Source organism: Anabrus simplex, chromosome 4, assembly GCF_040414725.1.
Source record: "Anabrus simplex isolate iqAnaSimp1 chromosome 4, ASM4041472v1, whole genome shotgun sequence".
NCBI lineage: Eukaryota > Metazoa > Arthropoda > Insecta > Orthoptera > Tettigoniidae > Anabrus > Anabrus simplex.
In genome coordinates, this window is record NC_090268.1 from 374,035,969 (window position 1) to 374,062,062 (window position 26,094).

The 26,094-nt window shown below is 37.0% G+C and overlaps 1 protein-coding gene across 1 annotated transcript in view; it reads right to left on the minus strand.

Moving 5' to 3' along the window:
• The window catches only part of alpha-Catr (alpha-catenin related), a 503,757-nt gene that overhangs the window by 53,700 nt on the left and 423,963 nt on the right, over window positions 1-26,094 (minus strand). Inside the window, exon 11 of the mRNA XM_067145828.2 lies at window positions 4,259-4,537. Coding sequence (XP_067001929.2) covers window positions 4,259-4,537 — 279 coding nt within the window. The remainder of the gene's footprint in view (window positions 1-4,258; window positions 4,538-26,094) is intronic.

Here is a 26,094-nt window from a genome sequence, read left to right on the forward strand (position 1 = left end):
AAACTTGTGTCCTCATCCCAAGATGGTGCAGCTCTTTTTAGGCACACCCCTGATGGAGGTGAGCTGCATGTACCATTTTAACCACGTACCAGCCCTCCTGCCATTCTTAAATTTCTGGCAGTATCGGGAATCGAACCCAGGCCCCCGAGGACGGCAGCTAATAACACTAACCGTTACGCTACAGAGGCAGACAATGGCATATATTGGTACAATTGATTGTTCATTGTTGTGCGACTTTTTCTGTATTTATTTATTGCATTGTCGCAAGATATTTAATTGTCTTAGTTCAACCTTCAGTCCGACTCCTTGGCTGAATGGTCAGCGTTGAGACCTTCGGTTCAGAGGGTGCTGGGTTTGATTCCCCGGCTGAATCAGGGATTTTAATCATATCTGATTATTTCTTCTGTTTTGGGGACTGGGTGTTTGTGTTTGTCCCAACATTCTCCTCTTCATATTCAGACAACACACCACACTACCAACCACCACATAACAGTGAATACATCCCTTCATATAGTGTTGTGTCAGGAAGGGCATCCAGCCATAAAACAGGGCCAAACATCATGTGTGACATAGTTTGCACCAGCGATCGCACAGGAAAAAGTGGTAGAAGAAGAATAAAAAGAAGTTAAATATTCAGTCAGTAAACAGCTATTGATAAAGCAGTTGTTCAGTTTAGTTTTCAATACAGTTCTTTCAACTGAGGAACGTGTTCTAGTTGAACATATCTTTCGTCAAGGTGATAAATACATACAGATTTAGTGCAGGAAGTATTTGCTGAAATATTTCCAGAAACAATTTTACCTATTTGCAATGTTGATTGTCAACTTACTGAGAAATAATTAGAGTTAGAGGCTCAGTTAGATGGTGAACAAAGTGAAAGGCCAACTAAACTAAATGAAGAGAAGTTGCTGAACATTTCTGACTCTGCAGAGCCTATCAAAATTATTATGCACTTAGGCACAAGAAGGAGATATCAGGCTTGCAATAGTGCACACTGTGGTTCAGAGCACATGTTAAATGTTTTCGTACAAAGGAACAGCGGTGGAAGACTTGAATGAGGCAGATCATGAAATGTGAATCCATAATAGAGAAAGGTTTACATTTTTTATTGAAAAAATACTGTTGATGATCTTCATGTCACATTCTGCACAGATGAGGCCTGTTGTCTGGCTATGTTAACATACAAAACACGTGACTTATTTGTGGGGAGTCCGGCTCCATGGCTGAATGGTTAATGTGCTGGCGTTTGGTCACAGGGGTCCCGGGTTTAATTCCGGGCAGGGTCGAGAATTTTAACCATCATTGGTTAATTTCACTGGCACGGGGGCTGGGTGTATATGTTGTCTTCATCATCATTTCATCCTCATCACGACGCGCAGGTCGCCTACAGTCTTCAAATCAAAAGACCTGCACCTGGCGAGCTGAACCTGTTCACGGACACTCCCAGCACTAAAAGCCATACGCCATTTCATTTGTGGGGAGCAGCAAAATTGATAGTGTATCGTGAATACCCTTCCTATGCTCAGTGACTTAAACCTGCAATACCTGCATATATAAGAAACATTACAAGTTAAAAACATCATCCTTGTTCTGTATTGACTCCAAAATGAAAAATCATAAGGGTTGGGCTGATCCACCAAATCAATACAACCTTACAGTCACTCTTAGTGATCAATTATATTTACAAAAGAGACAGCAGGCCTACATGTTTTGGCTCCTAAGAGCCATCTTCAGCTGATACAAATAGTCTAAATTAAAACAGCCATAAATAAGATATTGTCTACATGATGGTGTGCACAAAATAATAAACATTTTAAACAAGGTCTAACACATTAAAAACATTGTATACACAGCATGTATCAAGTACATTCAACTTTAATCTTAAAATAAGTTTGTAGTCCAAATAAAAATCTAAAATGGAAAGACACCGTTTCTGCAAATAATTTCAAGGATAATAAATGATATTCTGTGCTGTTGAACAATGAGAGAACATTCTAGCTCAGAATAAGTGGAATGTTTACCATAGACTTGGTGAGCATAATATTCCAATACAAATCTGTTACCGGTAATAAGACATACCTTTAACTCCTGACATCATGGTAGACATAATTTAATCAAAATTTTCCCTTATGTCGAGTGATTATAAGTAATGTAAAATTATAACAGTGGCATTTTTTAAATCCTTCTTAAAGTTAAGAGATGTACCTCTCCTGCAATGTTCTCTAAAAAATCTCCATTGTTGGCACGCGTTAATGAAAGAGGGAAATGCTCCTCAAGGTTGAATCATATGGCTGTGTTGAATTGTACGGAACTTTATCATCTGTGATAATCTAGTACAAACATCGATCACTAAGAGTGATTGTAAGGCTGTATTGATTTGGTGGATCTCCCCAACCATTTTCATTTTAAATATAAGAAACATACTGCAAGCAGATCTGCAGGAAGGGTTTTCTGGTAAAACTACTGAACCGATACTGCTCCGCAGCATTCATTATAAATAGGTCGGATAACTGGTCTTGATATGCCCGATGTAGTCATTGTTTTGCCTGCCCTTTTCAGTAGTTTTATGAACATTTAATACCGGTACATAATAACGGATTCATTTGTAATGTAGTTTATAACACTTCTTTCCATATAATATTCACTGTTTATTGACCCATGTGGGTGTATCTTATCATTTTCAAATGATCTTACCTGAGATAGTGCAACATACAATTGGCCATGACCGAATACTGGTTCGGGTAAGTAGACACCCACTTTTTCCACAGTATGTCTCTGCGGTTTATTAACCGTCATACCGAAGGCTAATCGACTTGATATCTTCCCATCTGTGTGAACGTCAATTGTTTTCTCTAAGCAGCTTGTAAGTTATTCAAAATGTTCTGCCATCTGTTGAGTATATTTAGAAGCTGAGGAAGGACAGAGAATCAAAGAGTATCTAGTAGAGGATAGTATTCTTCCATGATCAGAGGAAGTATATACTCTCTGGTTATCAAACAAGGCTGTCCCACTCGTTGGCTGAATGGTCAGTGTAAAGGCCTTCGGTTCAGAGGGTCCCGGGTTCGATTCCCGTCCGGGTCGGGGATTTTAGCCTACAATGGTTAATTCCAATGGCCTGCTGTCCCCAACATCCCTACAACTCACACACCACACATAACACTATCCTCCACCACAATAACACGCAGTTACTTACACATGGCAGATGCCACCCAGCCTCATCGGAGGGTCTGCCTTACAAGGGCTGCACTCGGCTACAAATAGCCACACAAAATTTTTATTATTATTATTATTATTATTATTATTATTATTATTATTATTATTATTATTATTATTATTATTATTATTATTATTATCAAACAAGACGGCATGCAATCACATTACTAAGGGTGAAAATCACATAGGCTATTTAAGAATATTAATGAAAGTGTCAATTGCTTAGCAACCAGCTAAGTACAGAATGTATTGCCTTCACCTTCACCTTCACCTGCAATTATCTGGGGGGTCATTTAGTGATTTGATTTTAGGATTACTCAAAGTTGACTGAAATCAATCAATCAATCAATCAATCAATCAATCAATCAATCAATCAATACTGATCTGCATTTAGGGCAGTCGCCCAGGTGGCAGATTCCCTATCTGTTGCTTTCCTAGCCTTTTCCGAAATGATTTCAAAGAAATTGGAAATTCATTGAACGTCTCCCTTGGTAAGTTATTCCAATCCCTAACTCCCCTTCCTATAAATGAATATTTGCCCCAGTTTGTCCTCTTGAATTCCAACTTTATCTTCATATTGTGATCTTTCCTACTTTTATAAACGCCACTCAAACTTATTCGTCTACTAATGTCATTCCACGCCATCTCTCCGCTGACAGCTCGGAACATACCACTTAGCAGAGCAGCTCTTCTTCTTTCTCTCAATTTTTCCTAACCCAAACTTTGCAACATTTTTGTAACACTACTCTTTTGTCGGAAATCACCCAGAACAAATTGAGCTGCTTTTCTTTGGATTTTTTTTTAGAGACCTATCAATATCTGCTGATTCACTGGCAGGTAATTCCAGAGAGTATAAGAAACAAATGAAGCAAATCGGTCCAGAAGAACGGCCGGACAGACTGGATAAAGCTGATTTCAGTAAACATTTAAATAGGTTCAGGCTGCTCCTGGACATTATTTTCAACATTCGTGGTAAGTGCACAGTGACTTTCCAAATACCTTGTATAAAAATTGATAGTAAAACCAGATTAGTGCACAAACTTACCTGATAAGAAAACTGGCGGACTACTTTGTACAGCCGATTCGCTTCCTCAGCAAAATACTCAGCCTGAGTGAAGAGGTCCTGTGTAGTCTTAAGCGCTCCCTCTCCTCGCGTAAACTGGTACATGGAGAAAGCCATTGAAGACATGTTTTTTGCCCGTTTCACTATATCGTTATTCTCTTCAAGAGCTGACCCGCTCTCTTGCCATTTCTCTGTCTCTGATTCCATTTCTGAAGAAATGAGTTTCATTTCCAAACCCGCTTTTGCAATCTTCGCTTGTTCCTGCAACAGTCAATATGAAGGCGTAGATTTGCTGTGTCTTACTATATTTTAAAGTTCAGGCACATTCCTACTACGCATGTTGCTGATGCAATGCGGCACAACATTTAAAGCAAGCATGCAATGTGACTAGGCTACGATGTTCTGAAAAACAGAACCTTGAGGATAACCTGATTTTTAAATGCATACTTCAAGACATAATTCTAAATTAGAACAGTTGTGATTCTGTCACTTTCAATAAGAACTAAAACATTTTCACTTTTATTATGTTTTAATTTTACGTTAAATGACTATAGGAATAATAAAATACGGATAAAGGTGCTAAAAAAAGAAATATAAAAGCTTTTTATATGAGATGTTACAAGATCACTTGCCAAAATTAAGTTACTTCTAATTAAAAGATATTGATGAAGTTTTCATTTCATATATCATTCAGTAATGCAGCCAGAGTGATGAAAAATATCTACATATTGGACATATTTAGGCAGCAATATTTAAAAAAAAAACTATCCCACCTTACTCTCTTCACTTCATGATCAGGGTGCTTCTTTAATATGGCCTTACCTCTTTCCCGAAGTTATCATGCAAATATCACATTCCTATACTAAAGCTGAGAGATCACAAAAGTGAGATCAAATCTTTGTTAGTTTTTGACAGAATTTTTATGGGTTTTACATTATTATTAATTTTTAAAACAATATGAGACACTAAATATCTTATTTCCAAATAACGAAGATGGTGGTGATAACTGACATTACTTCAAGAGGTACTGCTACAAGGATAATAGTTTAATAATAGTAATATACTCAAATATTTTGAATGAATTGCAGGAGAGAGATAAAGACTTGAACATGAGTATCAGCCGATGATACAGATTGGTTCACTTAAGTTTTATACCTTGAATATCTTCTGACAAGTTGAAGATTGCGATAGGTGGTTTTCACCCAGCTGAATAAAATGAGCAAAACACGAAAGATCATCCAATATGAGTCCTAAGCACTGAGGCAGCGTTACCAAGCTCATTTTTACAAACATGGAACTATAATTTCTATGGCATATACAGTTGGTTGTAGGCATCAACATTCAGCAATACAATTATTTTTATCGAGCTCGATAGCTGCAGTTGCTTAAGTGTGGCCAGTATCCAGTAATCGAGAGATAGTGGGTTCGAGCCCTACTGTCGGCAGCCCTGAAGATGGTTTTCCGTGGTTTCCCATTTTCATACCAGGCAAATGCTGGGGCTGTACCTTAATTAAGGCCATGGCCGCTTCCTTCCAATTCCTAGGCCTTTCCCATCCCATCATCGCCGTAAGACATATCTGTCGGTGCGACGTAAAGCACATAAAAAAATATTAAAAAACAATTATTTTTACAGTCAAACACATTGCATTGGTGAGGAGGGGCATTGAATTGTAACTATAGATATTTCCGAATTTGGAGCTGTCAGGACTTTGCTGCCCAAAGGTCATGACGACAAGGGTTTTGTATGACTCGTACCTAGTGTTGTCACCGGGGAGAGCGAACATATAAACAATCTCTGAAAGATCATCCTCAACAACGAATGAGAAGGCTCTGAAATACTATATTGTAGGAGCAAAAACTACTCCAGACACATTAACAACAGTGAGAAGATTGGTGATGGGGTGCAGAGAGGTGTGCTGCACTGCAAATGGTCATCTCTTCGAACACACTCTATAATTACATAAAATCAGCTTCATGGTCCGTATCGCACTTCAATAGATTCACAATTAAGTATTTATTTTCCACCTAGTCGATACAATGATTGCTTAAGGCAATTTTTAATGGTCAAAAGTGGTACATGTTTCGTATATTATCAACATCTTCAGCCACATAACACTGTTTAGATGAAAAATGTATAAAATTGACAAAGTAATGCTTTAGAGGAAGTGTCCTTAAAATTAACATAAGATTGACAAGATTAAAACAAACAAATAACTCAAGAGAAAATATATAAATTATTTCTACAATAGAAAGCAGTCGTCAAGGAAACACTTGTACAATATTCCATAGAGAAATTGTCCTAATAAATATTCTTTTCTTAATAATTCATGAAAAAAGATCAATTTATAAATTAAAAATTATACAATTTATAAGTAATTATCGAAATGAAGAAATCCTGATATCACAGTGCGGCTCTTATTATTAATGTAGATGAAGATATAACTAATTCCTAGTTGTCAAATCTTATTAAGCCTGCTTTCCTTTGGAATAGTAACTCCTGTCATTCTTTCACAGTTTTGCGCCGGGTGTAATATTGATGATGCGTTCTTCCTTGCTCTTGCACCTGAGGAGGTGGAGGAGCGGGGGATATAGGTGTGTCAAGAACTTCCTTGCTGTCACCTATAGCTTCAACTGAGGAGGAATAAGTTGTAGGGCTATCTGTAGGAGGAGAAATTCCAATTCTTTTTTCGTGATCCTTCTCAAGCATTTTCAAATATACTAGAATTTGATAATATAATGGATTCTTATATTCTACAGCCTCATTAAGGTTATCATTTTTCTTTACAAGTTGGTCTAGATGAATGTACAGGTCTTCATATGTGTTCATTAAGCTGCCCTTTTTTAACTTTTTTATAATGGTCAGGTCTTGTTCTATGTTGGTAAATTTATGACCTGTGGCAGTCATGTGTGATCCCATTGCTGAGAATCTTCTACGTTTTTCAGCATTCACATGTTCCAAATATCTAACTTTAAAATTGCGGCCAGATTGTCCTATGTATGTATTCTTACATTCAAAGCATGTGAGTTTATATATTCCGGAATCAAAAAATTTATCTTTTTCCGAGAGATTTATTGTATCATGGTTGAAAATACTATGTTTCATGTTGTTATTGGTGGAAAATGCAATTTTAAAAAATTTTTCTCTTAAATAAATTTGTTATTACATGAATGTTTGGATTATTATATGTGAACTTGATATATTTTTCAGTTTTTCTAGGTTCGACTGCTAATTTAGATTGTTGCTTCTCCGAAAATTTATTAATTATTTTATCAATCATGTTATTGTTGAAACCATTCAAGAGGGCTTGTTGTCGGATAAACAACAGTTCTTTATTCCTTTCAGATTTGGATAAAGGAATACTAAACGCTCTGTTAACGTAACTATAATATGCTGATCTTTTCTGTGCCTCAGGGTGTAACGAGTTGTTCTTGATAGTGGTCAGTGTGAAAGTGGATTTTCTGTGTATTTTGAAAGAAAATCCTTTTTCTTCTCTTGTGACTATGTCCAGAAAATTCAGTGATCTTTCAACTTCTTCTTCTACAGTGAATTTTATATTGGAATCCAAATTATTCAGTATATTTAAAACTTTATTGCTATCGGTGAGTCTGTTATCTATTATAGCGTAAACATCGTCCACATAATGTGTCCAAAAATCCAAACCCTCTATTTGATTAATAATTTTCGTGTGTTCCAAATAGTCTAAGTATATATTAGCCAATATTCCTGATGCTGGGGCTCCCATTGAGAGTCCTTTTTGTCGGTAAATTTTATTATTAAACGTAAAATATCTATAGTTACAATTCAATGCCCCTCCTCACCAATGCAATGTGTTTGACTGTAAAAATAATTGTTTTTTAATTTTTTTTATGTGCTTTACGTCGCACCGACAGATATGTCTTACGGCGATGATGGGATGGGAAAGGCCTAGGAATTGGAAGGAAGCGGCCATGGCCTTAATTCGTGTTAAATCAAAATTATTTTACGTTTAATAATAAAATTTACCGACAAAAAGGACTCTCAATGGGAGCCCCAGCATCAGGAATATTGACTAATATATACTTAGACTATTTGGAACACACGAAAATTATTAATCAAATAGAGGGTTTGGATTTTTGGACACATTATGTGGACGATGTTTACGCTATAATAGATAACAGACTCACCGATAGCAATAAAGTTTTAAATATACTGAATAATTTGGATTCCAATATAAAATTCACTGTAGAAGAAGAAGTTGAAAGATCACTGAATTTTCTGGACATAGTCACAACAAGAGAAGAAAAAGGATTTTCTTTCAAAATACACAGAAAATCCACTTTCACACTGACCACTATCAAGAACAACTCGTTACACCCTGAGGCACAGAAAAGATCAGCATATTATAGTTACGTTAACAGAGCGTTTAGTATTCCTTTATCCAAATCTGAAAGGAATAAAGAACTGTTGTTTATCCGACAACAAGCCCTCTTGAATGGTTTCAACAATAACATGATTGATAAAATAATTAATAAATTTTCGGAGAAGCAACAATCTAAATTAGCAGTCGAACCTAGTAAAACTGAAAAATATATCAAGTTCACATATAATAATCCAAACATTCATGTAATAACAAATTTATTTAAGAGAAAAAATTTTAAAATTGCATTTTCCACCAATAACAACATGAAACATAGCATTTTCAACCATGATACAATAAATCTCTCGGAAAAAGATAAATTTTTTGATTCCGGAATATATAAACTCACATGCTTTGAATGTAAGAATACATACATAGGACAATCTGGCCGCAATTTTAAAGTTAGATATTTGGAACATGTGAATGCTGAAAAACATAGAAGATTCTCAGCAATGGGATCACACATGACTGCCACAGGTCATAAATTTACCAACATAGAACAAGACCTGACCATCATAAAAAAGTTAAAAAAGGGCAGCTTAATGAACACATATGAAGACCTGTACATTCATCTAGACCAACTTGTAAAGAAAAATGATAACCTTAATGAGGCTGTAGAATATAAGAATCCATTATATTATCAAATTCTAGTATATTTGAAAATGCTTGAGAAGGATCACGAAAAAAGAATTGGAATTTCTCCTCCTACAGATAGCCCTACAACTTATTCCTCCTCAGTTGAAGCTATAGGTGACAGCAAGGAAGTTCTTGACACACCTATATCCCCCGCTCCTCCACCTCCTCAGGTGCAAGAGCAAGGAAGAACGCATCATCAATATTACACCCGGCGCAAAACTGTGAAAGAATGACAGGAGTTACTATTCCAAAGGAAAGCAGGCTTAATAAGATTTGACAACTAGGAATTAGTTATATCTTCATCTACATTAATAATAAGAGCCGCACTGTGATATCAGGATTTCTTCATTTCGATAATTACTTATAAATTGTATAATTTTTAATTTATAAATTGATCTTTTTTCATGAATTATTAAGAAAAGAATATTTATTAGGACAATTTCTCTATGGAATATTGTACAAGTGTTTCCTTGACGACTGCTTCTATTGTAGAAATAATTTATATATTTTCTCTTGAGTTATTTGTTTGTTTTAATCTTGTCAATCTTATGTTAATTTTAAGGACACTTCCTCTAAAGCATTACTTTGTCAATTTTATACATTTTTCATCTAAACAGTGTTATGTGGCTGAAGATGTTGATAATATACGAAACATGTACCACTTTTGACCATTAAAAATTGCCTTAAGCAATCATTGTATCGACTAGGTGGAAAATAAATACTTAATTGTGAATCACACTCTATAAAGCGCTCATTACGATCTGTGCGACTGCACACTGCACGTTTCCTTCTTCCAGATTAATTATGTTTTCCTTGTGTACCTAACAAACTAAACAAGGATGTTGACCTCCATATCATGAGTCTCATTTACAAAATACAATAAAAAGTACATACATCAGCTCTCCCCTTTGATACAGTGCTTTTCTTCTGCCAGCACACAATGGTACCGGCACCTTATTTATCCAAGTTTCTTTTTAAAAACTGTGCTTTACTGACAGAGAAATTTACTATAAATATTCTAGAAGACTGTGCTGTGTTCACAAATTGATTTTCAGTTGTGATTCTCGCAAGGTAATACCATGCATTCATGTTTCATAGGCTTCATAGGTTAGCAACACAGCTAGAAACAGGAAGCTGTGTTCATTTTCCAATTGTTTCCAACGTCAGACTTCCAGTTCTTATCTGCTCTGAAACATTCAGGTGTTCAACTGAGTTTTGAATAAATCTAGTGTAAGTTAAATCACTGCAATCATTGTTCAGTAAGTTACTTCATCTCAATGAGCAAAATAAGGAAGAGTGAAGAGGTAGAAATTGTCAAATCTACTATAAAACTAGCACAAAAAATACATGTGGTAAAGAGGATCATGGAAACAAGACTGAAGACCCACAGGGTCAAAAGGAAATAGATTCTGATGATGACTGGCTGGACTGTTGGACACTTCAACAAGAAATGGCTTATGCGAGAGAAACGAGTGGATGGTGACATTGAGGGTATAATGATAATGGAACGTATATTAGAAGTGTGGAAGTTCCGTAATAACATCTACGTCGTGAGTACCGGCACCTTTTCTCCTAGAGAAAGAGCCCTGGATATGGAAGGCTCTATATGTTACCTTGAAATGTTTTCAGAGGTATTAGGTTCATGGAGCCAACTAACCTTGAACATTCTGAGCATTACAGTAATAGGGAGGGTGATCAGAGACCATTTGTAGGTTTCTTCTTCCCAGCGACATTAACAAGAGATATGAGTCATACATAGCCATCGTCTTCTTGACCTTCAAGCTACCAACTCTTGAAGGTACCAAATTTGAAAACATGCAGCACACTTTACTCTCCTTTTTGTGTGTTCTCTATTGTTATTCCCCTAGGAAACAACTGCTTATTGCTATCCTCAACTGGTCAAAAGATATTTGAGGTGAAAACTTACGTGGGCTACTCTGTATAGTACATGGAAAAAGAAAGTGTTCTAACCATTTTATAGAGGACATAAATGTATCATTAAAAATGTTTCCTCCTACTCTTCCCGATACTAACTTGTATAATATTTGGCAGAAGGCAGATATGGACAATTTAAATAATAAAGAACCTTAAAATGAATAGCTTTCATGTGGTTACCATATTAACCTCACACACCACATTTGCTCTTTCCCCATTTCGTAATTTATGTGTTTCTTATTTCCTCTTTTCTTTTTATTTGCAGATTCTTAATTGGAGTGACACCAACCAATCTTTGTTCCACATTGACATCATATTTTAATCAATTACATCTTTGTGATTTCCACTAAATTAAATATGTTCTTCAAGCACTTCTAATACCAATGAACAATTCTGCAACCTAACAGATTCAATATAGTACGACTATATCCTCCTCCTCATCAAGATGGCATATAAATGAAAAACTTCTTTTAGGAATGAGTGTTTCTCATGTTTTTTCTGTGTGGCTGATTGCTAATTTTTAATGGAATTTTTTATAATTAAGACAAAAAATGTTAATAAGACTCATTACTTTCATCTGTGAGGGTAATGTTGTGGATGACATCTCTGTTGGATCTGATTCTGTTGCAGAAGTCAACAAAGAAAAACATAATCGTGCCCCTGGCTCTGACCGTAAGTCCCACAACCTCAAGGTTCTTGAGGTGCTATTTATTAAGATAGTACAGGTTACATGGACTGTATCTATTCTTTTTACCTCTTTGTTGATTTCTAATGGCTGTGTTGCAGCAGTCGCAAAACTGAAGGCGATGATGTCTATTCAATGAGTGCTACAAGTGTGATGCTGTTAACTTCTTCATGGACAATCAAACAAGAATCTTTCAAGCTCTTGATCAGGATGGAATTAATTATTAACTTTTTTCCTCATTCAACATTTTATACATCAAAAAAGTAGAATTCTCACTAAATGACCCTCCTAATGAAGCTAGGATGGAGAAATGATTTTGGGGGCCAAGAAGAAAAAGTTGCAGAAGAACTGGAACTGATGAGGGAAAACCACCTTCTTTGAAGATGTGACTGTGCAGATTTGTCCTTGTGTGTTTTCCTATATATATTCACTGCATCCTATCTTTGTTATTAAAAGAATAGATACCGTAACTGGAATTATCTTGGAAAGTCTAATTCATCATCATCATCATCATCATCATCATTGTACAGTTCTACTTTCCCGGGCACTGTTTATGAGTCTCTTCCATTTCTTCCTGTCCATATACAACTTGTCATGGAGAACATCATCCACTGTCCATCCCCTGGTAACTAGATCAACCTTGATCATGTCCATCCATCAGGTTTTAGATCTTCTGCAGGTCTTTTCCCCTCCACCTGTCTTTCCAAACTTATTCTGCCTGTTCTTGTAGGCTCCATCATTATCACATGCCAATACCACCATAATCTGGATGTGCCGATTCGGTCTAATAGGGATGTCTTTATTCCGGCTTCTTTCCTCACCTCCTCATTTTTTAACTTGTCCATCTTTGTTTTCTGGATGGTGGATCTAAGAAATTTAATCTCTGATGCTTGCAGTCTTGATGAAGCTCTTTTTGTGAGGGTGCACGCTTCAATACCATATGTCAATATTGGTAGGAAATAGCTGTTAAACATCATCAGTTTGGCTGGTTTTGGAATCATGTCATCCTATAAAAGTGTTCTTACTTGTCGACAGAATTCTGATCCCTTTTGCACTCTGTTTATAATTTCCTCTCTGACCAAATTATCACTGGAGATTACACTTCCAAGGTAAGGAAAACTATCCACACAATCTAGCTGGTGGTCTCCTAGTTTACACTTGATGGACACCCTTCTTTGTTGACTGCCATCACCACTGTCTTGGTTTTGCTGGTGTTGAGGTTATATTCCTGGAACTGGGATTTCCATACATTGAGTCTGGTCTGTACTTCCTCTTCTGTTTTCCCCCAAATCATGATATCATCAGCAAAGGCCACTGCATTCAGATCACCTAACTTTTCCTTGACGTTCTTCATTATATTGTCCATAACAGTGATGAACAGTAGTGGGGACAGTGCACTTCCTTGTTGAACTCCACTCTTGGTCTCAAACCATGATGGCCGATTGACCTTCCCCAATTTCTACACAGCTAGTACAGTCTTTGTACAATATCTGAATTTTCCTTACCAGTCCTTCAGGCACATTTCTTTTCCTCAGGTGCTCCCAGATCTTATCTCTTATAACAATATCATAGGCCTTTTCTATATCCAGGAATATAATGACCAGGTTCTTGCCTTTCTCCCAATACTTTTCCATCAGCATGCGGGTGCTAAAAATTAGATCTATTGTTGATCTGTTACTTCTGAATCCACATTGCTCCTCCTCTAACTGTGGTTCAATGATGGTTCTCAATCTCCTTTCTATGATCATTTCTAGAATTTTTAGCCCACAAGACAGCAGTGTTAATCCTCTATAGTTGGTGGGTTTCCATCTGCTGCCTTTCTTAAACAGGGGAATTATAACACCCTGGCTCCAATCTGCAGGTATTTTGTTGTCTGTCCATATGGAATTTAGTACTCTGTGCATCCATTATATACTCTGGATGCCTGCTGCCTTTATCATGTCCCCATTCACTTCACCTGACGATTTTCCTTTAGGCATAGATTTTAAGGCTGTCTCAGTTTCTGTCCAGGTGATGGGAGATTCCTCATTGTAGGCTTGGATTTCCGGTTCTGTATTTTGTTCTTAAACTGGTCTATTCAATAGGTGGTCGAAATGGTTCCTCAGGACTTCTCTCATGTCACTTTCTGTCCTAACCAGATATTCATTTTCATCTTCAAGTGCCTTTATGGTATTCATTGGTTTCCTTTTACCTCTGATAACACTATACAGTAGTTTCTTATTGCCTATCCTGTCTTCTTCCTGTTTCTGCGTGAATATATTCCATGCCTTGGTCTTTTCTTCTGTATCTGTTCTTTTAACATTCAGTTTCTTGTTTCAGTATAATTGTTCGAGATTTCTGATCTTTGCCTCATCTCTAGTAAGACCCGGTTTATTTTTCTCCTGATCCCTTTCTTTCCGCAAGAGATTTCTTTCCCTGATTGCTGCTCTCACTCTTTCATTCCACCACGGTGTTTCCTTCTCCCTTGTTTTCATACTTGTCCTTCCAAAAACTTCAGTTGCTTCCTTAACCAGTGTGTCCCTTAGTCTGGTCCATTCTGCCTCTCCATTTTTCTTTTCACCTCTTGGTAACAGGGCTTTTATGCAGTTCTGATACTCAGTTCTCTTATCTGTTTTCTGGAGTTCCCATAATTTGATTTTTGCCATTTTCGTGTTCTGTACTTTTTGCACATAGAAGTTTCTCAGGTCTGCTTCTAACAGACAGTGGTCACTGTCAAGGCTCTTGCAGGGTATTACTCTGACATCTGTTACCATTCTGCTCCTTTCTACATCTGAGATGACATAATCAATTACAGTCTTTTGTAGTCCATTCCACCTGTATCGTGTCATCTTATGGCTCTGTCTCTTCTTGAACCAACTATTTTTCTCCACCAACCCATTCCTCATACAGAAGTCAAGGAGATGTTCACCTTCTATATTTCTTCCACCATATCCATGAGGTCCCATTATGATCTCATATCCTGTTCTATCTATCCCAATCTGTGCATTCAGATCTCCTATAATTATTACTCTCTCTTTACTAATAATTTTTCCAAATCATCAAGAAACTGGTTCTTATCCTCTTGATAACATCCAGTTTGAGTGCATACACCTGTACCAAAGTTCATTTTTCTTTCCCTAAATGCACAGTCACCTTTATTATTCTCTCACTAACATACTGAACGTCAGCAACTCCTCCTAGATCTTTACTCATGATGAAACCAACACCCACGGAATCCCCTGCCTATCATAAGAGGTGACCAAGGGATGACTGAATTAGAACCGTGAAACTTCTTGTGATTAGTACCATCACGCGGGGAAAGCCATGGGTCGCCTTAACTTGCGAGTAGTACCACTATGTTAGGTACACAATAGGTTTGTGATTAGTAGCAGCAGAGAGCGGTTCACTGTGGGTTTCCAGTACCTGTGATTAGTACCACTATATGCGGAACATCACGGGCTTACGTTGCCTTTGATTTGTATCATTATGTGAAAAACACCATGGCTCTGGGCATTGCCTGTGATTAGTACCACTATATGAGCACACTACACAGGGTAATTTTGAAAGGTTTTATGTATGAGATGTGCAGGAACTTGAGGGGGGAAAAAAATAACACACATGTTATGCGGGATAGTATATTAAGAGGTAATCTGCCAACTGGGCCTAGTACATGTGAGGCCAGGCTCTGCCTACCATAAGCCAGGACAAAGGGCAAATGACAGTGAATTAACACCTTTTCAAAAGAACCTTGGTCCAGCTGGCCTGACCAAGTACCCTTGTCAGGATTACAATGATGTCCTTAACTGCAGCTTTGATGGAAAAGAACACCTTTAGAATGACAAAGTTGGCAAATGAGGTATTTCAGTACTCAGTCTACTGCTTGTAGATGAGGTAGAGGACTAGTAAAAGCTAAGGGAGTTCACCCTGACAGAGAAACCCTAGACAGTGTCAGGCATATTAAGTCAGCAGAAGAGGGAAAAGAGGATTGCTTTTAACAATAATAGAACAAGTCTCGGGAGGAGGCTTGTTCATTCCCACACCTGGCCAGATGGAGTGGAAAATAGATAATGATGATGAATGCGTTAAGCGGGTGCATATTTAGCTATCTTCTCAACATTTAATCTTAGTATTCATTCTGGTTAGCACATTTTTTTATATTTTTACTTCCCTCATTTATTCATTACACTTTTCATGTGACTCATTTCGTAGGGTTTGAATAATGTTGTTATGTTTTTAAAAGATGTGTTATGTTTCCTTTCTATAATCTTTAATTTCCTTCATATCTCTCACTCCTTTGATTTACTTAAATCTATTTCATGACTCTACTTCCTAGTCAGGGATAAGGAACCTAGTGTACCTGTTTACATCTTAATTTTCATTATGAGCTTAGCTTCAGAATGTTTATTTTCAATCCATCCACTTCATATTAATATTATTAATCATGTTTTATGAACTTCTAATGAAGTCTGGATGATAAGCAAAACTGATAAATGAAACATTCCAATATAAAATAACCATAAAAACTTCTTAGAAGCTAGGAAAACTGCTACTAAAATTATCAGAAACACCAAGAGGCAGTACAATAAAGATATCATTGAACAAGCAGAGAGGGATTTTCAAAGAAACAACACTAGAGACTTCTACCAAACTTTTAAATCTCAAATAACACCCTACTTTACCTTAGGGGAGCTGATGGAAAGTTGAAAATGAACAATGAAGAGTGCACCACAGTTCTAGCAGAGTATTTCAACAACTTTCTAAATTCAAAGGAACCCAAGGAGAAGCTGCATTTCGAAGTATAGAATGTTACTAAGTCGGACTCTCTCTCACCAACAAAGGAGGAGATCCAGAAAGCCATTTCAGAATTGAAATGTAACAAAGCAGCAGGCAAGGATGGAATCATAGCAGAGCTCTGGAAATATGCTGATGAGGAGTCAATCCAAAGTATCCATGAAATCATATCTAATATCTGGATGACAGAAGTGTTACCTAGCGACTGGACCTCAGCTATCATCCACCGGTTACACAAGAAAGGCGACAAATCAGGTGACGTACAAGATACTCTCCAAATTATTACTCACAAGAGTAGAGGCTCAACTAGACTCCTGCATCGGAGAGTACCAGACTGGGTTTCGCAAGTCAAGGTCATGCGCCGAACAAATCCTGAACTTCAAAACCATCATCACTTACAAAAACCTAAGCGCCTCACCCTATGTGCCAATATTTGTTGACTTTCAGAAGGCCTACAATTCAGTAGATAGAGAGTCACTCTTCCAGGCACTTGCTGAACTGGGACTAGATAAGAAGACCTTGAATCTGGTGAAAGCAACTCTTACCAACGCTACAGCCAGAATCAAATTCAGAAGGGAACTGTCCCAGAGATTTGAGATCAAAACAGGTGTTAGACAAGGGAATGGGCTAACTCCAATCCTCTTTAACTGCCTACTCAAAAAATTCATTCGTGAGTGGACGAAAATGCTACAGGATGACTCTGGATTGAGAATAGGCTACAAGAAAGACAAGTTAACAGTCAACTGTTTAGCCTTCGCAGACAACCTTACACTCCTGGCATCCAGTGTGGAGGAAGCTATCCATCAACTATCCTCTCTCGACCACATAGCAGCTAAAGTAAGGTTGAGGATCGCCATCAACAAAACACAGTTTATCACCAACATCAAAGATGCACCCAAATCAATCCCACTGGGGGACAAAACAGTACAAAGGACTAACTCCTTCAAATACCTAGGAGAATGGATAACCCCAAACATGAATGAAGATCAGGCCATGAATAGCAGATGCATCAAATTGGAAAGCGCCTACCACCTATGCAAGAGTATGCACAAATCGAAATCCCTCTCTTAAGCTCAAAATCAGGCATTACACTACTGTAGCGAGACCGTCAGTACTATACGCCTCAGAATGCCTAAACATGGTAAGAAAAGGGCCACTCAGAAAACTGGAGCTGAAGGAAAGGAAGATCCTGAGAAAAATCATGGGCCATATTAAAGAAGAAGGCAAGTACAGAATTAGGCACAACAATGAACTGTACCAACAATTGGAGAACATTACAACATCTATGAGGAAGAGGAGATTGAACTTCTATGGTCATGTCATGAGAATGGACAATCAGAGGCTCACCTCCAGAATCTTCCACACTATCTCTAGAGAGAAAGCGACTAATGCCAAGTAGGCAAGACTCATCAGAAAAGTCCTTCACGAATTGAACATTGCTCCCAGTGAAATTTATGACAGGAATAGGTACAGAACGTTGATCAGAACATCAAACTCTCTCCAGTCACTAACAGAAAAAACAGTACGTCCAGGAGGAGGTGTGAAATTGACTTGGAAACGAAAAGACATTCACAGTGCAAGAATGAAGGAGTACTAGTCAAAGAAGAAAGCTGCTAGAGATAAACGGAACTAAAAAAAAAAAAAAAAAAAAAAAAAAGAAATCACACTTCTGTACTATGTAAGAATTTCATAAATAATGGATGCTTTGTTGACTGCAAAAAGATATACACAATGGATTGCAAAAATAGCAAGTAACCATGTAAGAACATAATTGAGAACACACATAAACTATCATACTGTTCAAACTTTCAGTTGCCCGAGGAGAGGTAAAGAAAAGTAATGATGTATTAGATGGACTGGTAACTTTTGCCAGAACTAGTAATTTGGGTGTAAGCTGAAGGTTGAAAAGAAGAAGTAGAGAAAATACAATGAAATTTCAACTGATCTCAAATGTAGTGACCCTTTAGAGCAAAACGAGCATGGACAGACATCAAGGATTACCTGTGGCCATCTTTCCAAACACTTTATTGTTATGGTCATGTACAAACTAGTTTAACTTTTTGAAGTTGATCTCCATCTTTAAGAGGGAAGAGCCAATCAATACTTTTTTCTGCATCATAACCTCCAACATCATAGCAGTCTTCATCAACACTTCAAGAGAGAAAACCAAATCTTGGATCCTCCCTCATCTCAAAATCAGGGTCCCTATTATAAGCTACTATCTAAGATATAAACACAATACTTCAAACAGCTTGAATTCTTTCTCCATCAGCCTCACCTCTTGTCTGGAATTCTCCTTCCATGTATACAACTGTCAAGTTCAGATGCCTGTCAGTCTTGAATATATTCTTAATTGTCAATCTTTTCGAAGTTAATAAAACAATTGCAGGGCTGGTATATTTAAGGGCTGTTCAAATGAAACAAAGCTATCAATACTACCAATAGTTGACGAGCTGGCAATAGTGCATGGCTTGTTTATTGTAACAGCATAAAATGCGGTCAGTCTGAGTCATATATCAACTTATTGAGCATCTAGCTGAAGCAACAGTGGTATGAAACAGATACATCCACCCAAGTACAATGGGATATGATTCAATTCATGTGCAAATCAGGGGCTTTGGTAAGTGAAATCTTGAGTCGAATGCAAGACATATACGGGGATGCATGTTTCAAATGAAGCACTGTGTTCAAGTAATGGACTGAGTTCTGAGGCAAGTGAGAAGGCACAGCAGACCTCTCATGACATGTCAAAGGACTTTTGCTGTTGGGGTGGCTATAGTCTTGGTGCCATGAACAATGCTCAACATTACTGCAACACTTTCTTCACAAAATTTCTGAAGGCCATCATAAACAGACAGTCGGGGAAACTGTCACGAGGTGTGCTTATGCTGCTTGACAAGGCACACTCACACACTGGCAATGCAATACTGGACATACTCCATCATTTTTGCTGAGATCTAATGGATCAATCAATCAATCAATCAATCAATCAATCAATCAATCAATCAATCAATCAATCAATCAATACTGATCTGCATTTAGGCCAGTCGCCCAGGTGGCAGATTCCCTATCTGTTGCTTTCCTAGCCTTTTCCGAAATGATTTCAAAGAAATTGGAAATTTATTGAACATCTCCCTTGGTAAGTTATTCCAATCCCTAACTCCCCTTCCTATAAATGAATATTTGCCCCAGTTTGTCCTCTTGAATTCCAACTTTATCTTCATATTGTGATCTTTCCTACTTTTATAAACGCCATTCAAACTTATTGGTCTACTAATGTCATTCCACGCCATCTCTCCGCTGACAGCTCGGAACATACCACTTATTACATGTAATAAATATCATTTTTGGTCCGTATTGATGATATTTGATTGAAACAACATTAAGTTATTTATTAGACCACCTAATCAATACAAAATCGTCTTGGATGATTTACATAAATTTGTTAACTAATAGGGGTACATGTTTCGCCTTCCCTGAAGGCATCATCAGCCATAGTCTTAACCTTAAATTAAAAATAAGCGTCTAAATAACATGTAGTAATGAAATGAATTTTAAAATCTTGAAGAGATTTGAAGTAAAATAACATTAAAAGTAACAATGATGGTTTGAAAATACAATGTGATGAGATATAATAGTGGAAGTATTAACAAAATTAACATTAGAAGGCTGCTAAAATAAGTGCAATGGATAAAACAACAGATTGTTATACAACAAGTAGTAAGATTGCATAAAAGTAAAGTTGATAGTCTGGCGGTTATAATTAGACGATGGCGAAAAATTGTATATAATCAAAGTAAAGAAGAGAGAATAAAAGTAAAAGTTAGTCGAGAGATCCGAAGTTAATCATGATCTTGAAGATAAAAGACCAAAAGTCAGATGCATATGGTGAAGTTGTAGAACACGTTGAGGATATGAAGTTGGTGAATAGAAGTTGAAGAACAGTTTCAAATAGGATCACTATGGACCATCTCAAAATTTGAAGTGATGTTCAAATGTTGTAAATTGTGAGTTTGTAGATATTCTAGTTGAAAAAGCATATAAAAGTGGAATCTGTAAAAGGAAGCAAGAAACGTCGAGTTAATTGTGTGAAAAGATATTTGAAAATATTGAAGTAGAATCGTGTACACTTACCATTTGACGGTGACAAAGATAGCTTGTAACGTTATGAGTTAGAAGTATTTGCAACAGTAGACTTCTTGCTACGTGTGTTATAACTGAAGGTTTGTGCAGGGGGGGATCTGTTTGCGTTGACGTAACTATTGGAGGGGGGCTGCTATTGGTGGGAGGGAAGGAAGAGAGTGTATTACTGCGCGTGTTGTAACGGTGTAAGGCTATTGGAGGGAGCGATGTTACGGTGGGTGTGGCTATGGGTTTATTGGTTGTATTTGAATTAGTGGTACTAGCGGCGGGGGGAAGGGAGGGGGGTATATTAGCTGTAGGGGAGGTGGGAACACTAATTGATGTGAGGTTGAAGATTTTTAAGAATATGTTGGTGAGGGAAGTTGATTCTCTGTCTTTGGCATTGCTATGTTGATGATACCATAGCTATCATTGATAAACAAATCAACAACAGCAATAACATACTATCATTTCTCAACAACTTAGATAATAATATTAAATTCACTAAAGAAGATGAGTTCAATAACTCTTTGAAATTCTTAGATATTAAAATCACACGAGCATTGAACAAATTCGACTTCCAAATATACAGAAAACCCACCTTTTCTCCAACAACCATAAAAAATGATTCTTTACATCCCAACTCACATAAAAAAGCCACTTATCACAGTTTAATATATAGAGCATTAAAGATCCCTATGTCCTCTATTAATTTAAAGAAAGAATTACTATTCATTAAAGAAATAGCTAAATTCAATGGATTTAACACGAGTATGATTGATAAAATCATCAATAAAACCAAACTGAAACTAGCTACCAATTTAACTCCATTGAAACCCATCAAACCAAAAGACGCTAAATTCACGTTCACTAACCATAGCATTTATCCGATAACCAATTCATTAATGAAGCACGAAATAAAAATAGCCTACACAACAAAAAACACTAATCGTAATTTATTCTTCAATCACAACTCTATTAACATCACAGACAATAGTTACTCTGGATCAGGAATATACAGATTGAAATGCTCTACATGTAATTTTTCTTATGTTGGCCAAACTGGCCGCAGCTTCTCCACCAGATACGCCGAGCATTACAATGCCCAAAGACACAACAAATTCTCCGCAATGGCCAACCACATGAGGGACACAGGGCATAAATTCACCACAATAGAACAAGACCTCCATATCCTAAAAAGAGTCGATAGAAGCAAACTCATGACAGAATATGAAAACTTATTTATTTTCCTCGACCAACATTTTAATAAAGATAAGAACCTAAATGACACTATTGATAAAAAAAGCCCCTTGTATGAACAGATTCTTATTTTATTACGAGAATCAACTTCCCTCACCAACATATTCTTAAAAAATCTTCAACCTCAAATCAATTAGCGTTCCCACCTCCCCTACAGCTAATATACCCCCCTCCCTTCCCCCCGCCGCTAGTACCTCTAATTCAAATACAACCAATAAACCCATAACCACACCCACCGTAACATCGCTCCCTCCAATAGCCTTACACCGTTACAACACGCGCAGTAATACACTCTCTTCCTTCCCTCCCACCAATAGCAGCCCCCCTCCAATAGTTACGTCAACGCAAACAGATCCCCCCCTGCACAAACCTTCAGTTATAACACACGTAGCAAGAAGTCTACTGTTGCAAATACTTCTAACTCATAACGTTACAAGCTATCTTTGTCACCGTCAAATGGTAAGTGCACACGATTCTACTTCAATATTTTCAAATATCTTTCACACAATTAACTCTACGTTTCTTGCTTCCTTTTACAGATTCCACTTTTATATGCTTTTTCAACTAGAATATCTACAAACTCACAATTTACAACATTTGAACATCACTTCAAATTTTGAGATGGTCCATAGTGATCCTATTTGAAACTGTTCTTCAACTTCTATTCACCAACTTCATATCCTCAACGTGTTCTACAACTTCACCATATGCATCTGACTTTAGGTCTTTTATCTTCAAGATCATGATTAACTTCGGATCTCTCGACTAACTTTGACTTTTATTCTCTTTTCTTTACTTTGATTATATACGATTTTTCGCCATCGTCTAATTATAACCGCCAGACTATCAACTTTACTTTTATGCAATCTTACTACTTGTTGTATAACAATCTGTTGTTTTATCCATTGCACTTATTTTAGCAGCCTTCTAATGTTAATTTTGATAATACTTCCACTATTATATCTCATCACATTGTATTTTCAAACCATCATTGTTACTTTTAATGTTATTTTACTTCAAAACTCTTCAAGATTTTAAAATTCATTTCATTACGACATGTTATCTAGATGCTTATTTTTAATTTAAGGTTAAGACTATGGCTGATGATGCCTTCAGGGAAGGCGAAACATGTACCACTATTAGTTAACAAATTTATGTAAATCATCCAAGACGATTTTGTATTGATTAGGTTGTCTAATAAATAACTTAATGTTTTTATTTCAACATACCACTTAGTCGAGCAGCTCTTCTTCTTTCTCTCAATTCTTCCCAACCCAAACATTGCAACATTTTTGTAACGCTACTCTTTTGTCGGAAATCACTCAGAACAAATCGAGCTGCTTTTCTTTGGATTTTTTCCAGTTCTTGAATCAGGTAATCCTGGTGAGGGTCCCATACACTGGAACCATACTCTAGTTGGGGTCTTACCAGAGACTTATATGCCCTCTCCTTTACATCCTTACTACAACCCCTAAACACCCTCATAACCATGTGCAGAGATCGGTACCCTTTATTTACAATCCCATTTATGTGATTACCCCAATGAAGATCTTTCCTTATATTAACACCTAGATACTTACAATGATCCCCAAAAGGAACTTTCACCCCATCAACGCAGTAATTAAAACTGAGAGGACTTTTCCTATTTGTGAAACTCACAACCTGACTTTTAACCCCGTTTATCAACATACCATTGCCTGCTGTCCATCTCACAACATTTTCGAGGTCATGTTGCAGTTGCTCACAATCTTGTAATTTATTTATCACTCTATAGAGAATAACATCATCCGCAAAAAGCCTTACCTCAGATTCCACTCCTTTACTCATATCATTTATATATATATAAGAAAACATAAAGGTCCGATAACACTGCCCTGAGGAACTCCCCTCTCAACTATTACAGGGTCAGACAAAACTTCACCTACTCTAACTCTCTGAGATCTATTTTCTAGAAATATAGCAACCCATTCAGTCACTCTTTTGTCTAGTCCAATTGCACTCATTTTTGCCAGTAGTCTCCCATGATCCACCCTCTCGCCTTATAACCCTGATCTTTCCCCTTGTAACCAGAAGGGGTAAGTGTTTCACCACTGACCAAGTGATTTGTGATGCTGTGAAAGAGTGCTTCCACCAGTAACCAGTGGCCTATTTTACAGAGGGTATAGAGAAATTTGTTCAACAATGAACAGTCCTGACCATTGGCAGATGGGTGACTATCTGCAGACTCTCTCAAACTCTAGCATGCTGTTGTTGTGATACAGTGTGTTCTAAATATACAAGGTTTTTAATGCATGTTTACATGTTTTTGCCATGTTTTTTAAGCAAATTCATGAATAATGCATGTTTTAAGTTTATTTCACGTGAATAGAGCATGCATTGTAGTGTGTATCAGTTTGAGTGCATATTTAACTGTTACGTTTAGCCAGACACTGCATTCTGCAACATTTCACAACCTAAGTCATTCTCAATCTTGTTTTCTTGGGACTGATTATGCCATTTAGAGATGGTGATATATTTTTGACAATGTTTGATGTTCCTCTATAGCAAGCAGGCAGAGAATAAAGCACAGCTTGCGTTCAATGTTTTGCAGGAAAGGGGATTACAGGGTTTTCTAAACATATAGTTGGCTCAATAGTTGTCCAGATTACTGTTGCTGTTGTCTAGTGCTATGTATACTAGGGGGCTGAAATAATTCAAATTCCTTTTTTCAAGCCGTAATACCGCGGAAAAGTTGCGAATTAGAGAGAATAAAATGGCGTAAATAAAGAAACAAAATAACTTCATTTCTTCCGGTTGTGCACATGCTCGAAAGTTTGCCGAAATACAAAAAAAAAGTCTATTTTTACAATATTTTTCTATCTTAATTAACTTGTCAATATTTAAATGTAATAGCCCTAGTTGACTCTTCCTCGAACCACTAATGATTTCGAAAAAAGAATGGTTCTAATCGGTTAAGGTTTTTCACTCGCGCAACAGCCGTCAAATCTAACAAATTCCCGCGCTCATCGTAACTCACTTGGGTCAAAGATCCTGATACTCCGCCCACGTACCACTCTCGCCACGCCACTGTGGTGTAAGTCTGCACTTATCCCTCGTGTCTGATGTGTGTTTCATTCGCTCTTTGAGTTACTATTGTGGCAGTTGCATTTACTGTATTTCGATGTTTGTTTTGTGTTATGACATTTTTGTGTAACTTTGTTACTTAAACGGTGATATACTATGGCTGTATCTAAGAAACTCATCACAAGACAGGTATTTGATTGCCCTATATTTGGTGCACTTAAAGACTTTTCATCAAACAAGCTTCCTACTGCTGAGGACGTGTATCGGTGTTGTTCACAGGAGGAGAGATACCACTTGGAGCTTAAAGTTAATAATAAGAGCACCAGTTTTTTGCACGTTGCCAGTACAGTAGCTAACAAAATAATTGGTTTGTATCAGAAATCATCCATCGCAACAGTTACAGATAAGAGAATTGTGAAACTTTAAATGCGTTGCATGATAAATATTACAGTATTCGAAAATCATATACTTAGGATAAGAATAGAGATTCGTCTAAGCAGAAAATTGACGAGTTTAAGTAAAAATGCTCATTGCTTTTTGATGTAGCGGCTTGCAAATGCCCCACTGTTGTTAACTGCATTTGTAACAGAACCCCTAATTTATGTACATGCGATATAACTGTCAACTATGTTTGTGCAAAATCAAATAAAATACCTGCTATTGAGCTAAGATTTGTTTACTTATTACGAGCACACGGAATAGGAAAAATTGGAGGGTTGGACGTGTCTGAAACGAAGAAACGTATTAAATCATTGGAAAGGAGATCGCGTAACAGCCATTTAACTTCGGATGATGAATCTGAATTTCATCTGAAACCCTCATGCTCGTATTCAAATGTAAATATTGTTGAAACTGATGATGAAGACCAATATCCTTCTAGTAAAGGTAGCGATAGCGATCAAGACTTTAAAGTTCCATAAAAGGTTTCTTCTGATAATTAGCAGAAGAGA